The following is a 17,543-nucleotide window of genomic DNA, read 5'->3' as shown; positions in this document are numbered from 1 at the left end:
GTTGAGTGTAACACATATGTGGTAATGAAGAGGAAGGCAGACAGAAGAGAGGAATGGCGCTCCGTTGCAAACCAACCTCAGGGTTGAACACTAGATTAGATTAGATTAATTATTCATTCCATAGACCCACAGAAGAGGGAATCCTCCTGGGTGTGGAACGTGTCAGATAAGCACATTACAAAAATGTAATTAGAAAAACTTGAGTTTCATTAATTTTAATGATCCTCAGTCAATAAACAGTAAAATTATGTACATGAATTAAATTTAAACTTCTAATATTTACAGGTTTAATACTTACATCTGCTTTCATTAAATCCATCATTCAGACATTTGCTAGTTTCTTGGCTATTACAACCAAATATTGTCAAAAATTAAAGTAAATTATTCATTTCGGTGATCCTCAGTTCAGAACAGTCAGATCATGTACAAGATTTAAAATTAAACTTCCACTATTTACAGTCTTAAGACTTACATCTGCTTTCCATACAACCATCATTCACACAGTAGGTAGTTGCTTGGCGGTTACAACCAATTGTATTGACAAAAATTATAGTATAATAAATTTTCATTAAAATGGTCTACTGCACTTGTTGAGAAACTCATAGATAGAATAGGAAGAGTTGGCCAACAAAAATTCTTTTAAATTATGTTTAAATTGTGCCTTGTCTGAAACTAAACTCTTAATGGTTGCTGGTAACTTATTGAAAATATGCTGGGCAAGAGTAAGTGATTTTAAATCTTTATGCATATTGTTCTTATTCCTAGTGTTGATACTGTGTACTAAGCAGTTAGTTGGAAAAAAGAGATGTATTATTTACAACAAACTTCATTAAGGAGTAAATATACTGAGAAGCTGTGGTTAATATACCCAATTCTTTGAATAGGTTTCGATATGACGTTCTTGGATTTACACTACTCATTACTCTTATATGCTTCTGTGCTCTAAAAATATTTTCCTCTGTTTGTGGAGTTACCCCAAAATATGATACCATATGACATAATGGAATGAAAGTAAGCAAAATATGCCAGTTTTTTATATTTATATCTCCTATGTCTTACATCATTCGCATTGCAAACACGGACTTGTTTAGGAGCTTCAGCAGTTCGTTAGTATGTTGCTCCCAACTGAATTTATTATCAAGTTGTAATCCCAAGAATTTTACACTCTCAACTTCTCCTATTTCCATGTCGTCATATTTTATACACACACCAGAAGGAATTCTCTTGGAAGTTCTGAACTGCATATAGTGGGTCTTTTCAAAGTTTAATGGCAGTGAATTGGCTATGAACCACTTATTAATGTCAGTAAAAATTTGATTAGCTGCCCTTTCTAAATTTATATTTCATTTACTATTTATTGCAATTTTTGTCATCTGCAAATAATACAAACTTGGCATCTGGTAATGTAACATATGACAGGTCATTAATATACACAAGAAACAGTAGTGGACCTAGTATGGAACGTTGGGGAACACCATATGTAATTTCTTCCCAGTCAGATGATGTCTGATTGCCTACTGCTGAAGTGTTACGTAATGACACCCCTTGTTTTCTATTAGTAAGATACGACTGAAACCACTTTGCAGCACTACCAGTGACGCCATAATATTTTAATTTACTTGAAAGAATGCTGTGATTCACACAGTCAAACGCCTTTGGCATGTCACAGTATATGCCAGTTGCCTCTAATTTGTTGTCCAATGAATTAAGGACATTTTCGCTGTAAGTGTAAATAGCTTTCTCAATATCAGAACCTTAAGAAACCCAAACTGTGATATTGACATTGTTATTTACACTAAGGTGCTTAAGTAGGCGCTTGAACATAACCTTTTCAAAGATTTTTGAAAAAGCTGGCAAAAGTGAGATCGGTCGGTAATTTGGCGGCATTTCTTTGTCCCTTTCTTGTGGAGAGGTATAACTTCAGCATATTTAAGCCAGTCCGGGAACGTTCCTGTGAGAAGTGATTGATTACACAAATAACTAAAAGAAAAGAAACAAATACTGAAAAATACCGATTATTCAGAACTAAAATACCGATACCAGATTTAACCGCTCGGTTTTTCCCATCCAAAACGTACGGACTACGGTTGAGTAATTTCTAAATCAGTGATGATGATGATGATGATGATGATGATGATGATGATGATGATGATGATGATGATGATGAAACGTACCTGTTGCGTTATGTTGTCGGCCGTCCAGCAGTAGAAGTAGATCTGCGCGGTGTGGAAGGGCAGCAGCATGGCGTACTGCAGGGCCGAGCTCACGTCCTTGATCTGCACACAAGAGAGGGCGGTGCCAGCGAAATCGGGGAACAGCTGTAGTGGAGCTGGGTGTGTTCTCCGAAGGCAATCAAAAGAAACGACTCACCTCACACACTTCTCTTATTTTTCTCTGTAGTCACCCTCTACACTAATTGGACCTTAGTGTTCTGATCCTGTGTAGCAAATTGTTAGGTCTACAACTTTGCTTCCCTCATTTTGCAATAGGCAGCAGTAGTAGCGGCGAAATGGTGGTGTTGCAGGTCGTAAGTGTTATAGAATAAGCTTAGAGAATTGCAAACATAACGCCATCAAAAATTAGTTGATATGGTGATTGCACAATAAAGTTGTTCTCTATTGAATATGTCAACTTTTGAGCCCATTTTTCGTTATTTGCGGGATGTTTAACGTTTTTGCTTCAGCGTGAAGAACTCTGCAGCTAGGGCTCATAAAATGCTGGGTAAGACCCATGGTGAGGCACCTGTTAGCGAAAGAACGTGCAGAGAATGGTTTCAACGATTCAACAACGGTAATTTTGACGTCGAAGACGGGCATGTTGGTGGAAGAGGCAGTTTGTTTTGAACAGTAGTGCTGCTGACAAGATGACTCTTCTGTATACTACACTACTGGCCATTAAAATTGCTACACCACGAAGATGACGTGCTACAGATGCGAAATTTAATCTACTGTGATATGCAAATGATTAGCTTTCCAGAGGATTCACACAAGGTTGACGCCGCTGGCCACACATACAACGTGCTGACATGAGGAAAGTTTCCAACCGATTTCTCATACACAAACAGCAGTTGACCGGCGTTGCCTGGTGAAACGTTGCTGTGATGCCTCGTGTAAGGAGGAGAAATGCGTACCAACACGTTTCCTACTTTGATAAAGGTCAGATTCTAGCCTATCGCGATTGCGGTTTATCGTACCGCGACATTGCTGCTCGAGTTGGTCGAGATCCAATGACTGTTAGCAGAATATGGAATCGGTGGGTTCAGGAGGGTAGTACGGAACGCCGTGCTGGATCCCAACGGCCTCGTATCACTAGCATCGAGATGACAGGCATCTTATCCGCTTGGCTGTAACCGAACGTGCAGCCACGAATCGATCCCAGAGTCAACAGATGGGGACGTTTGCAAGACAACCACCATCTGCACGAACAGTTCGACGACGTTTGCAGCAGCATGGATTATCAACTCAGAGACCATGGCTGCGGTTACCCTCGACGGTGCATCACAGACAGGAGCGCCTGCGATGGTGTACTCGACGATGAACCTGGGTGCACGAATGGCAAAACATCATTTTTCGGATGAATCCGTGTTCTGTTTACAGCATCATGATGGTCGCATCCGTGTTTGGCGACATCACGGTGAACATTGGATGAGTGTGTCATCGCCATACTGGCGTATCACCCGGCGTGATGGTATGGGGTGCCATTGGTTACACGTCTCGGTCACCTCTTGTTCGCATTGATGGCACTTTGAACAGTGGACATTACATTTCAGATGTGTTACGACCTGTGGCTCTACCCTTCATTCGATCCCTGCGAAACCCTACATTTCAGCAGGATAATCCACGCCCGTATGTTGCAGGTACTGTACGGTCCTTTCTTGATACAGAAAATGTTCGACTGCTGCCCTTTCCAGCACATTCCCCAGATCTCTCACCAATTGAAAACGTCTGGTCAATGGTGGCCGAGCAACTGGCTCATCATAATACGCCAGTCACTACTCTTGATGAACTGTGGTATCATGTTGAAGCTGCATTGGCAGCTGTACCTATACACGCCATCCAAGCTCTGACTCAATGCCCAGGCGTATCAAGGCCGTTATTACGGCGGGAGGTGGTTGTTCTGGGTACTGATTTCTCATCTATGCACCCAAATTGCGTGAAAATGTAATCACATGTCAGTTCTATTATAATATACTTGTCCAATGAATACCCGTTTATCATGTGCATTTCTTCTTGGTGTAGCAATTTTAATGGCCAATAATGTATTATTTACTTACGTTTGACGATGTTGGCGCTGATTTTGTGTTAATTATTCGGCGATGTCACTATGGCTCCAGTATATTAGGACATGCTTTTACGACGGTAATCCCAAAAGTAAGGTCACCTATTTTTTTAAGTACATAGACCTGTTTGTTTCTACAATGGTTTAAATCAGTTTACAGCTTGAACATTTAGCTATTTTTCGACATAATCACCATTTATGTCGATGCATTTTTGTAGACACTGTGGCAGTTTTTGTATGTTCATGTCATACCAGCTCGCCGCCATGCTGTTCAGAAAGTTGTGTACCTCGTCAGAGCTGAATCGCTTTCTCGTCAAATGTTCTTTTAACCTAGGGAACAGGTGACAATCACTGGGCGCCACGTCAGGACTATAGGATGGGTGGGTGATTATGTTTTACTGAAATTGTTGCAAGAGAGGAACGGTTCACCGAGCGATGTGTGGACGAGCGTTGTCATGGAGAATGTGTACGCCCTTGCTCAACATTCCTCTTCTCCTGTTCTGAATTGCCCGTTTGAGTTTTTCCAGAGTCTCACAGTACCTGTCAGCGTTAATTGTGGTCCCAGTGATTCAGCCCCGACGACGAGGTGAAAGAAGAGGTTCATAACTTCCTGAACAGCATGGCGGCGAGCTGGTATGACATGGGCATACAAAAACTGCCACAGCGTCTACAAAAATGCATCGACAGAAATGGTGATTATGTCGAAAAATAGCTACATGTTCAAGCTGTAAACTGATGTAAACGGGTCTGTGTACTTATAAAAAAAATAGGAGACCTTACTTTTTGGATTACCCTCGTATAAAACAGATCTGAAGATGGCCATTATGGACCGACACCGGCAGACTGATGACATAAAAATTTGAGACCATAGACGCGAAATAAAGGAAATTTATCCTGTTTCGGGTCACTGTTTATTTCGCGAACATGTCGCAGCTTGTGGTGCGTCACGGTTTTTCGCTGCCTGTTCCTGGCTGTCCTCGATGAAATTCCGGGTTTGGAAGTCGTATACACTGACGGTTTCGCGGCTCTCGCAGCGAATCCACTGCAATTCGTGGACTACGCATTGCCCACACTCGGCCGACCCACCGCCTCACTCTCCGCCGTGAGGTCCCACCTTACTGCCGACGTGGTGGCCGCAGGACTGTGGCACACATCCTACTTCCTGACACGCTGCCTCCAGTGATAGCAGACGACGCCAAAGTAGCTGGCCTGGTTTTACGTTTCACCTGCGAAGGTGGTTTCTACTTGCCTCCGTGAGGCAGGGCACTGTGGCTTCATTGACCGCCCGGGGGGTTGGAGGGGCACCCCTCACCTGCTCTGGTCTGAGGGGCACACGGCGGCACTCGCTCAGTGGTCTGGCCTGGCTCCTACCCTTTCCACCTTCTTATTCTCCTTATTCTTTTGCGAAGGTTGCCCAGAAAATAATGCACAGCATTTTCTCCTTCACAATTTTTTATTATGGGAGCCTGGCTTATGGTTCGGCATCCCCTTCCGCACTGCGGTTGCTGGACCCCATCCTTCACAGTGGGATCCGACTCGCCACTGGAGCTTTCCCTGTCAACAACATACTTGTGGAGGCTGGTGTCCCTCCATTACGGTTCCGGCACCAATGATTATGGGCCGCTTATGCTACCCACGTTTGTAGCTTGCCCAGGCATCCCAATTATCGTCTCCTGTTCCCTCAGTCGGTCGTCCATCTTCCAGAACGCCAACCCCAGTCAGGGTGTACGATCGCAGTTCGCATCAGAGCTCTTCTCTTTGGGCTTGAGGTTTTCCCTCGTCCACCTCTTTCCGGGCCCCTCTGCGTATACCCCCATAGTGTGTGCTCCGCCCATGCCTTCGGCTCGATATGGCATGGGGCCCGAAGGACTCGGTCCCTCCTGAGGCCCACCGCCGCTGCTTTCTTTCAATCCTTGTCGCGTTTCAAGGCTCTGACATTGTCTATACCGATGGTACGATGGCTGCTGGTCGTGTCGGGGATCATTATGATCAACGCTCATTGCCGGCTGGCTGCAGTGTTTTCACTGCTGAACTGGTCGCCCTCTCTCGCGCCCTAGAGTGTATCCGCTCCTGCTCAGGTGAGTCCTTCGCTATCTGTAGTGACTCCCTGAGCAGTTTACGAGCTATCGAACAGTGTTTCCCTCACTCTCGTCTGGTAATGGCTATCCAGGAGTCCCTCCATACTCTTGCCCATTGTGGCCGTTCTGTGGTCTTTGCGTGGACCCCGGGTCATGTCGGCATCCCAGGAAATGAACACGTTGACATGCTGGTCAAAGAGGCTGTCGGTGCACCAGCCTTGGAGATTGGCCTTATGGAGAGTGACCTCAGGTCAAACTTCGGGCCATCAAGGAGGCTACCGTTGCGTGGCGCTCTTCCTTGCGGCTCTCACAAGGACTCTGTTGACCTCTGCCGGCTGCACATTGGCGACACCTGGATGACGCACAGCTATTTATTGCGCCGCGGGGACCCACCTGTATGTCGCTGCGGGTCAGCTTTGACGGTGATCCACATCTTGTTGGACTGCCACCTTTTAACTCCGCTCAGGCAGACATTTGCGCTGCCTGATATGCCTCCTGCACTTTCATCAGATGAGGTTGCGATGGCAGATTCAGTTTTGAATTTTATTCGTACAGGGGGTTTTTACCGCTCGATCTAAGTGTTTGTCCTTTTCTTTGTGTTGATTGTGGCCTTTGGCCTACGATTTTAGACTAGGGTTTTTAGTGTGTTTCTTGGTGGCTGGCTTTTCCTTTTTTGTTTCTATGGTCGGCCGACCACTGTTACACTCGGTGTGATTTTAATTCCTTTTGTCTGGTCTCTGTCTGTTTCTTTCTTGTCCTGTGTCGTCTCTTGTCATCTCCATTGTTTGTTTTTATTCTTTGTGGGTATGTCAAGTGCGTGGAAAATGGAACAGATGGCCCTAGTAGTCTGGTCCCTTCAATCCCACAAACCAACCAACCAAACAATTCTTTATTGAACACAATAATTACACACAGGAAAGAATGGTGTTTAATCTACACACCCTATGTTTCCACGTAATCTCCATACCGTTCTATGGCCCCCCTCCTGCCTGAAATAATGGCGTGTATGCCCTGTCGGTACCAATCCTTGTCCCAGTGGTGGAGCCAGTGCTTCACTGTGTTAATCACCTCCTCATCGGTCTTCCACGAATGGGACTAGGTCAGGGCTGTAGGGTGGATGGGGTAACGCTGTCCAACCCTGTTTTGCGATGTGTTCAGCAGTCTTCATACATGGGTGGGGCCCAGCGTTATCGTGTTGCGGCAGTACATCTCTGGGGTTGCTGTGGCGCCGGAAGCGTTTCTTGAGTTTTGTTAAAGTGTTGACATATACTTCTGAATTAATGGTACCGCCTCTTGGCGTCACATCAATGAGAATCAGCGCTTCTCAGTCCCAGAACACAGTGATCATGATCTTACCGGCGGAAGCAGTTGCTTTGAATGTGGGGAGTGAGAATGACGCTGTTCCATCGACTGTCGTTTTGTTTTGGGCTCAAAATGGTGAAACCAGGTTTCATCACCCGTCACAATCCGAGACAATAAGGCCTATTTCAAAACGATGCAAAAAATCAGCAAATTTTTTTTCTGTACGATTTGTGATCCACCATTACACACCGCAGAACCCATCTTGCACACACTTTTGAATATCCAAGAGTGTGGATAATTGCATCCATACTTCCTTTGCTGATTGACAGATGCAGAGCCAACTGCCTTGTCATAATGCGTCTGTTCACGCGAATGACATCATCAGCTGGCTGCAATATGTCAGGTGTGACAGCAATGGATGATCTCCCCGAACGCCGCAAATCATGGAACTCCGCCGAACAGCCTTCTGATGACCTCACCCTCCGTGCGCAGCGACTAACTGTCCTTCTGTCGACAGCAGATGCTCCATAGACTTTTCACAAGCGTTTGTGTATATTGCCAACAATTTCTTTTTCTGCGGTGAGAAATTCAACCTTGCTTGTGACGTACGTCAACTACAGGCGCCATTTTGAAACTGTCCTGCAGCTACGCTATCTATCGGAAGTGACGGAAACCTGGAGCGCTCACTCAAACTTGAAATAATACGTACGTAATGTTTGGCATTCGTAGCATTGTTTTCGGCTGAGAAAAAAATGCGGTGCATTACTTTTTGGGCAACCCTCGTATATTTGCCGTTTTTAATGTTTTGTCTTTCCTAAAATTTTATCATCTTGTCCTTGCAGCTCGTTTTCCTGGTGTTACAGAGTGCGAGGTAGTGCCAGTCAGATGCAGAGGGTGCATCTCTCCCAGTCTACCGTATCCTGGGTACCTCCAGCTACATTCTGGGCAAAGAGGCGCGCCCACCTTACCCTCTCTCACTCCCCTTCTACTTCTCCTTGTTTTTATCTCTCTTACTGTATCTGGGTCACAGTTGGGCTTCCTTAGATTTGCCTTCTGTATCCTTCATCTGAGGATTATTCCTGGTTCGATACATGTAGGACAAAGGGACTGATGACCTCGCAGTTGGGTCCCCTTAGCTTTCAAATACCAACCAAACCAACCAAGTAGACAATGTGTCGGGGCTCTTTGCACGGGCACAGCCTGCTTTTGTGTGATGTAGCAGTAATCTGTCAGCTTTGGTCATCTGTCGAAACGCAGGCAGCTCCCTGCCAACTGCCAAGGCGTTAGTACAAATTTTAGTAATTTTATTGCACTGTTAAGGTACGTTTCTAGCATTTGTAGACTTAGAGAAAGCTTTTGACAATGTTGACTGGAATTCTCTCTTTCAAATTCTGAAGGTGGCAGGGGTAAAATGCAGGGAGCGAATGGCTATTTACAATTTGTACAGAAACCAGATGGCAGTTATAAGAGTCGAGGGACATGAAAGGGAAGCAGTGGTTGGGAAGGGAGTGAGACAGGGTTGTAGCCGCTCCCCGATGTTATTCAATCTGTATATTGAGCAAGCAGTGAAGGAGACAAAAGAAAAATTCGGAGTAGGAATTAAAATCCATGGAGAAGAAATAAAAAGTTTGAGGTTCACCGATGACATTGTAATTCTGTCAGCAAAGGACTTGGAAGAGCAGTTGAACGGAGGATATAGGATGAACATCAACAGAAGCAAAATGAGGATAATGGAATACAGTCGAATTAAGTCGGGTGATGCTGAGGGAATCAGATTAGGAAATGAGACGCTTAAAGTAATAAAGGAGTTTTGCTATTCAGGGAGAAAAATAACTGATGATGGTCGAAGCAGAGAGGATATAAAATGTAGACTGGCAATGGCAAGGAAAGCGTTTCTGAAGAAGAGTAGTTTGTTAACATCGAGTATAGATTTAAGTGTCAGGAAGTCGTTTCTAAAAGTATTTGTATGGAGTGAAGCCGTGTATGGTAGTGAAACGGGGACGATAAACAGTTTAGACAAGAAGAGCATAGAAGCTTTCGAAATTTGGTGCTAAAGAAGAATACTGAAGATTAGACGGGTAAATACGATATATTCTGAGGCATTAAGGGATCACCAGTTTAGTATTGGAGGGCAGCGTGGAGGGTAAAAATCGTAGAGGGAGACCAAGAGATGAATACACCAAGCAGATTCAGAAGGATGTAGGTTGCAGTAGGTACTGGGAGATGAAGAAGCTTGCACAAGATACAGTAGCATGGAGAGCTGCACCAAACCAGCCTCTCGACTGAAAACAACAACGGTGAGGTTTACTATCTTTGGCGCGAAAAAAGGATGTTCTTTGAGAATTTTTTTCTCGGGATGTGTTATAGATAAGCGTCAAATTTGGTCCAAATGTTTATTGGTATTTCCTCTACAAACTGGAATTTTTTCGACCGGAAATATCGAAGAGCAAAGGCGGAAGTGCGGTCGGACCGAAACAAAATTTCGATGTAGACCTCCACGCGCGGTATGTCACAAGTCAGCCGCCTCGTCTGAAATAAAAATTGACTTGACATTAGCGGAATATGTAAGATTCTTTAAGAGTTGTACCTCGCTTAAGTTATTTGGACCATGGGAAACGAAATGGCGGCCATTTGAAAAATAGGGTTTTTCATCGATTTTCCGATTTTTCTTTATTGGGTTTAGATTCCCCCCCCCAAGGGGAAGGGCTGGCAGCAGGTTAGTATGCCGCTCTTCAGCCAACAGAATTTGTTTTAAAAATATGAAGGTAATAAATAAAAAAAATGGTCGATAAAATCGGAGACTTAAATGGTAACTTGGCGGAAAACCGAGGAACTTAAAACATAGCACAAAGGGATGATGAAGTTAATAAAATACATGTGAAGCACACAGGTAAAATAATAGACAGACAATTAAAAAACACGGCGACACTCTGGTTTCTGTTCGCAAGAGATATAAACTTCACACCCAGCGACAGCATGATTTCTTTTCGCAACACTTTGGAGAGACGAACAACACTGAACATTCACTTGAACACTGCGCTAAAAAGTTGGCAAATGGGAAAGAAAAAGGGGGAGGGAAGGAGTGGAAAAACGAAGGGTGGGGAGGGGGGGAAAGGAACCGATGGAGGACGAGGACCCATAAGGGGGGGGGGGGGGTGCTGGGCAGACGCGACAGGGACTGGAGAAAGGCAGAGGAGGGGAATATAAATGCATCGGAACAAAAGTGGTACAACTCCAAGACAATTTAGTTAACTTCGTCCGAAACAATCATGCCAATCGGTTCAGTAGATTTGAAGTTACCATACCGTGCGATGAAAAAAACTTCACTTCGAGGTAAACTCTTTTGAAGCTTTGACTACATATAAATGCAATATTATGCAACGTACGTTCAGTCTGATATTCCGGGTCCATAAACTAGTACTTCCTGTTCGTCATATAGGGCGTTCTGCTCGATCTGGGCCATCCTGCGCTGCTCCAGAGCCGCTCGTACGGCCGGTGATAAGCGGTTTTCGGCCGCTTGAATCCGGTGGTCGTCCGAATGCTTGGCGAACTGCGTCGAATAGAGTCCCAGGGTGACGTCCATCGTTGTCACGGTCTGCAGAATTGCTGAATAACCTTCGTTGAAGGTGCTCACTGCCAGGAAGGTCGCAATCTCCACAGTCTTAGCACCAGAATGCTTGGGAGCTGACTTCCAAACACAGGCATTCAAACTTTCATTTGAATTTTTGTTTCCTCCCAAGCACCGCTACAATAACTCGTCCTCCGAAAGGAAAACTGGTGCGTGAAAAAGACCGATTTCAGGCAGGTGCATTTTTTTGTTCGATCGTGAATAACAAACATTTCCGTTTCGTATGCAGAAAAAACCGTTTCAGGGTGGATTCTAAACACTTTTATAGATCCAAAAATGCAATTTTAAAAAAGAAACGATTTTTTGAACCGAAAGATAGTAAATATCTCCTTAAGATTTTCGTTTGAATCGCCCTCGAATCATACAGTAGGTGATTCAAAAACATTCATCGGTATTCGCAAGAATGTATCTTCTACATGTATTCTTCGGTTGCTGCTTAAGTCTGCAGCGTTTTCCCATAAATTCAATGGACACGTAACAAAGACTTTAATCATCAATATTTTCTCCTTCACCATTTACAACAGACTGCCAACGCTGCGGTAACATTTCGAATCCGCGACTGTAGAAATCATGTGGTTTTGAGGCGAAGACTGTGTCGAGCCACGTTTGATGCGCATTTCCATCGGGAAAGGAAGATCCTTGAAGGCTGTTCAATAGAGAATATAATTGCTGAATACCCTTCGTTGAAGCTGCTCACTGCCAGGAAGGTCGCAATCTCCGCAGTCTTCGCACCAGAACCTGAGGGCGCAAGATCATATGAATCAGATGAGTGCGGAATGGCGGAATGACTTCCCAACCTAACTCCTGTACAGTTTTTTTTAGTCTGGTAGAATGCGGGCGGGCATTATCGTACAGCAACATCACTTCACGCAGTCTTCTTGGTCGTTGTTCTTGGACTGTGTCTGCAACATGTCTCATTTCTTGACAGCAGTTGTCAGCAGTGAAGGTTACACCTCGGGGAAGCTATTCGTAGTACACCACACAGTCTCTGTTCAACCAAATCCATAACATTATCTTGTGTGGCGTTACTTCTTTTCCTTATGTTAGCAGAGAGACAACATTTCTCGCCACGATACAGTATAGTAATTGTCAGTGCTAACGAGCCAATTGATGACGCGCAAGCAAAGATGTATGTATGAACGCCTGTTGATTTTTGTGATTTTTGGCTTGGAGCATGCGGTGCCCATACACCCGAGTTTCGAACCTTCCCAACTGCATGCACATGTCGCACGATGGTGGAATGATCACAGTTCATCACATTTGTGACGTTGATCTTTGTGCAATAATGCGTTTAAACAACGATCTACATCTACATCCATACTCCGCAAGACACCTGACGGTGTGTGGCGGAGGGTACCTTGAGTATCTCTATCGGTTCTCTTCTATTCGAGTCTCGTATAGTTCGTGGAAAGTAAGTTGTCGGTACGCCTCTGTGTGGGCTTTAATCTCTCATGTTATCCTCATGGTCTCTTCGCGAGATATACGTAGGAGGGAGCAATATACTGCTTGACTCCTCGGTGAAGGTATGTTCTCGAAACTTCAACAAAAGCCCGTACCGAGCTACTGAGCGTCTCTCCTGCAGAGTCTTCCACTGGAGTTTATCTATCATCTCCGTAACGCTTTCGCGATTACAAAATGATCCTGTAACGAAGCGCGCTGCTCTCCGTTGGATCTTCTCTATCTCTTCTATCAGCCCTATCTGGTACGGATCCCACACTGTTGAGCAGTGCTCAACCAGTGGGCGAACAAGTGTACTGTAACCTACTTCTGTTGTTTTCGGACTGCATTTCCTTAGGATTCTTCCACAGTATCTGAGTCTGGCATCTGCTTTACCGACGATTAATTGTATATGGTCATTCCATTTTAAATCGCTCCTAACGCCTACTCACAGATAATTCATGGAATTAACTGCTTCCAGTTGCTGACTTGATATATTGTAGCTAAATGATAAAGGATCTTTAAACATGAAACACCGAAGATCTTCCTGAAAGTGGAGATGTCGAAAGAAGCCTTCTTAAAACGAGAAAATATTTTCTTGCCTAGCTCTGTCAAATGGCATTATCTCTATACACGGCGCAAATGTTTCTGGCTGCCTCCGCTGCTCTCACCCCTCTCCTGAACTCAGAGGAATATATCTGAAATCTTCGGATTTCCCCACTGGGCACTCCATTTTGTGGAGTCCACAGCTGCATTCACTATCTCCAAATGACAAAAGACAGTATGTATACTCAAATAGCAACTGTGAACTACAGATAAAAAATCACAATCGATAAATAAACCCGTAGCAACTATGATAAGTGGCTACTGAGCTCTCCATACTACACTACTGGCCATTAAAATTGCTACATCAAGAAGAAATGCAGATGATAGACGGGTATTCATTGGACAAATATATTATACGAGAACTGACATGTGATTACATTTTCACGCAATTTGGGTGCATAGATCCTGAGAAATCAGTACCCAGAACAACCACCTCCCGCCGTAATAACGGCCTTGATACGCCCGGGCATTGAGTCAGAGCTTGGATGACGTGTACAGGTACAGCTGCCCATGCAGTTTAAACACGATGCCATAGTTCATCAAGAGTAGTGACTGGCGTATTGTGACGAGCCAGTTGCTCGGCCACCATTCACCAGACGTTTTCAGTCGGTGAGAGATCTGGAGAATGTGCTGGCCAGGGCAGCAGTCGAACATTTTCTGTATCCAGAAAGGCCCGTACAGGACCTGCAACATACGGTCGTGCATTATCCTGCTGAAATGCAGGGTTTCGCAGGGATCGAATGAAGGGTAGAGCCGCAGGTCGTAACACATCTGAAATGTAACGTCCACTGTTCAAAGTGCCGTCAATGCGAACAAGAGGTGACCGAGACATGTATCCAATGGCATCCCATACCACCACGCCGGGTAATACGCCAGCATGGTGATGACGAATACACGCTTCCAGTGTAATCACATGTCAGTTCTCGTATAATATATTTGTCCAATGAATACCCGTCTATCATCTGCATTTCTTCTTGATGTAGCAATTTTAATGGCCAGTAGTGTAGTATGGAGAGCTCAGTAGCCACTTATCATAGTTGCTACAGGTTTATTTATCGATTGTGATTTTTTATCTGTAGATCACAGTTGCTATTTGAGTATACATATTGTCATTTTGTCATTTGGAGATAGTGAATGCAGCTGTGGACTCTACAAAATGGAGTGCCTAGTGGGGAAATCTGAAGATTTCAGTTATATTCCTCTGAGTTCAGGAGAGGGGTGAGAGCAGCGGAGGCAGCCAGAAACATTTGCGCCGTGTATAGAGATAATGCCATGTCGCCAAACACGGATGCGACCATCATGATGCTGTAAACAGAACCTGGATTCATCCGAAAAAATGACGTTTTGCCATTCGTGCACCCAGGTTCGTCGGTGAGTACACCATCGCAGGCGCTCCTGTCTGTGATGCAGCGTCAAGCGTAACCACAGCCGTGGTCTCCGAGCTGATAGTCCGTGCTGCTGCAAACGTCGTCGAACTGTTCGTGCAGATGGTTGTTGTCTTGCAAACGTCCCCATTTGTTGACTCAGGGATCGAGACGTGGCTGCACGATCCGTTTCAGCCATGCGGATAAGATGCCTGTCATTTCGAGTGCTTGTGATACGAGGCCGTTGGGATCCAGCACGGCGTTCCGTATTACCCTCCTGAGCCCACCTATTCCCTATTCTGCTTACAGTCATTGGATCTCGACCAACGCGAGCAGCAATGTCGCGATACGATAAACTGCAATCGCGATAGGCTACAATCCGACCTTTATCAAAGTCGGAAACGTGATGGTACGCATTTCTCCTCCTTACACGAGGCATCACAACAAAGTTTCACCAGGCAACGCCGGTCAACTGCTGTTTGTGTAAGACAAATCGGTTGGAAACTTTCCTCATGTCAGCACGTTGTAGGTGTGGCCAGCGGCGTCAACCTTGTGTGAATGCTCTGAAAAGCTAACCATTTGCATATCACAGCATCTTCTCCCTGTCTGTTAAATTTCCTGTCTGTAGCACGTCATCTTCTTGGTGTAGCAATTTTAATGTCCAGTAGTGTACGTTCTTTCGGTTCAGTTTCTCACTTAAGAGAGTACATATGAGAAAATACACTGGTACATATAAGCTAATGTAGCTTTCACTGTCTAAGAGATAACTGAAATACATTTTGTGCATTTTATCATTTTTCAGTTTTTTTCAAATGATTTGATCAGCGCGTTGTTGGATACTTTTAGTGACATCCTATCATATGAGGAACATTTTCTCAAAGGTTACTTTACTTAGCACTTCCAGAATGTTCTAAGTTTTAGCAATTAGATAAACAAATCTCTTTATTAGTTCTTAATATGAGTCTTAGAAATCTTGCTTAAAGTGTCTGATACAGAGCAATTTTTTATTTCACAAAATTTTTATTAAATCTGACAGTAATGCACTCTGAAAAATTTTGTTGCACGAGAAGTTGTGCTGTAGTGTGCATAAAGTTTGTAGCAAACTTCAGCTTTTTATCTGCAATGGTTCAGCAGAAAATGTTCCTTTTACACTGAAAAATGAAAGTTGCAGGAAATGCAGAAGCCAAATTTTATTAGCATTTATGCCAGAAACAGGTTCTTTTAATGTTGGCCATGACCACACACTTGGTCTTTATGGTCTTCATGTAGCTTTTCTCTTGTAATCTGATCCTTTTTTCGTGCCATTTTGGCTACATACTTCACTGACATTTTAGAGCTAGCAATAAGCACGGCATCAGTCTTCTTCAGTACGTTTCCAGTGAGCAATCTGCATCGAATCCTAGTCTCATAAGAGTCGTGGGTGATTCTTCCAGTATTAGCATCACTGAACACCGGACAATAATCATATAAGGGAATTTTAACAATAGTAGATAATAAAAATGTTGTCTTCGGGCGTCTCTTCTAAACCAGGTTATTAAAGATTTCGGTCGGGTTTGTGTTCCAACGTGTATACATTTCTTTAATAAATGGTAACTAGCCACATTGTAAATAGGACCACAGCCTTATATACTCTACAGATTTCTTCTCTGATAGCAGGAAATTATATATCGCATACAAGGAGAGAATCTTGTAGAAAAGGTGTAGTATTGCGCATTGGTTGAAACCAGGTGGCTTTTCCATCAATTGTGGCGCTAATTAAACTCTGAAAATTGGAGACAATTCGAGCGGGTGTGATACTTCGTCTTTACATCCAGAACTTCTGTGTCGGCGAATTTTACTACGTGATCGGTCTCTCACAGCGCTTGCTCTGCCAAGAGCGATTTCTGTGATCCTGGATCCAGGATTAGAGAACACAAGCGACATTGCAGGTTGGGATAGGAGGAGAATCAAATGGCTGTGAGCACTATGGGACTTAACATCTGAGATCATCAGTCCCCTAGAACTTAGAACTACTTAAACCTGACTAACCTAAGGACATCAGACACATCCATGCCCAAGGCAGCATTCGAACCGGCGACCGTAGCGGTCGCGCGGTTCCAGACTGTAGCGCCTAGAACCGCTCGGCCACTCCGGCCGGCTGGGAGGAGAATCGGTCGTACAGAGCACGCGCTGTGAGAGATCGACCACGTAATAAAATTCGCCGACACGGGAGTTGCTCAGAGAAGCTATAGAAACACACAAATACTACAATAGCTTCAAGAAGAAAGAACAAAGCCTCAAGGTAAACGGATCCTGGCTTCCCGTGGTGCATCGAACGACCGCCGCAGGTAGCAAGAGGAGAATCGCACCGGAAATGACCGCAGAGAAGCCCTTGGACGATGGCGCGCCAGGTATAAATAATCTGCGGCCGCGAGCTCTGCTCCAGTCCGCCACCAGCAATGGAGGGTGAAGAAGCTTTGACAATGCCAGCCACTCGTGCAGGTGAAACGTCAGAAAAATCATACGACGAAAGTAGGCCGAAGAACTCGAGACAGGCTATTTGTCAACAAGTGCTCACGAGAACCTTAACAATTTTCTGTCGCTTTGAACCTTTGCGGTCCCCATAGCACACCTTCGGGATGTTTTGGAACGCCGATTTCGTGTCGGGTGTCACCGACCGACATAGATACTGCTTCTCAGTGCAGCACTATATTATATATGAGAGATGAACATGACTATTTATGAAGTGTACGGCTGTGGATGGGTGGCTTCCTCACCTTGGTCTGCTGGTAGAGTGCCGTGCACAGGTTGACCATGGTAGAGGACAGCTGCACCAGCACCATGCCGCTCATGGCCTCCTCCAGGTCCTGC

General features: G+C 44.6%; 1 protein-coding gene across 1 annotated transcript in view; it reads right to left on the bottom strand.

Annotated features, from left to right (window-relative positions):
* The window catches only part of LOC124719118 (odorant receptor Or2-like), a 65,245-nt gene extending 47,702 nt beyond the window's left edge, over positions 1–17,543 (bottom strand). Inside the window, exons 1-2 of the mRNA XM_047244813.1 lie at positions 17,450–17,543; positions 2,175–2,276 (exon numbers count right to left, since the gene is read on the bottom strand). Of these exons, the coding sequence (XP_047100769.1) occupies positions 2,175–2,276; positions 17,450–17,524 (177 nt within the window). The 5' untranslated portion in view covers positions 17,525–17,543. The remainder of the gene's footprint in view (positions 1–2,174; positions 2,277–17,449) is intronic.

The sequence above is a fragment of the Schistocerca piceifrons genome, chromosome 10 (genome assembly GCF_021461385.2).
Source record: "Schistocerca piceifrons isolate TAMUIC-IGC-003096 chromosome 10, iqSchPice1.1, whole genome shotgun sequence".
Taxonomy (NCBI): domain Eukaryota; kingdom Metazoa; phylum Arthropoda; class Insecta; order Orthoptera; family Acrididae; genus Schistocerca; species Schistocerca piceifrons.
Note: the sequence above shows the minus strand (reverse complement) of the source record. Positions and strands in the feature narration are given on the sequence as shown.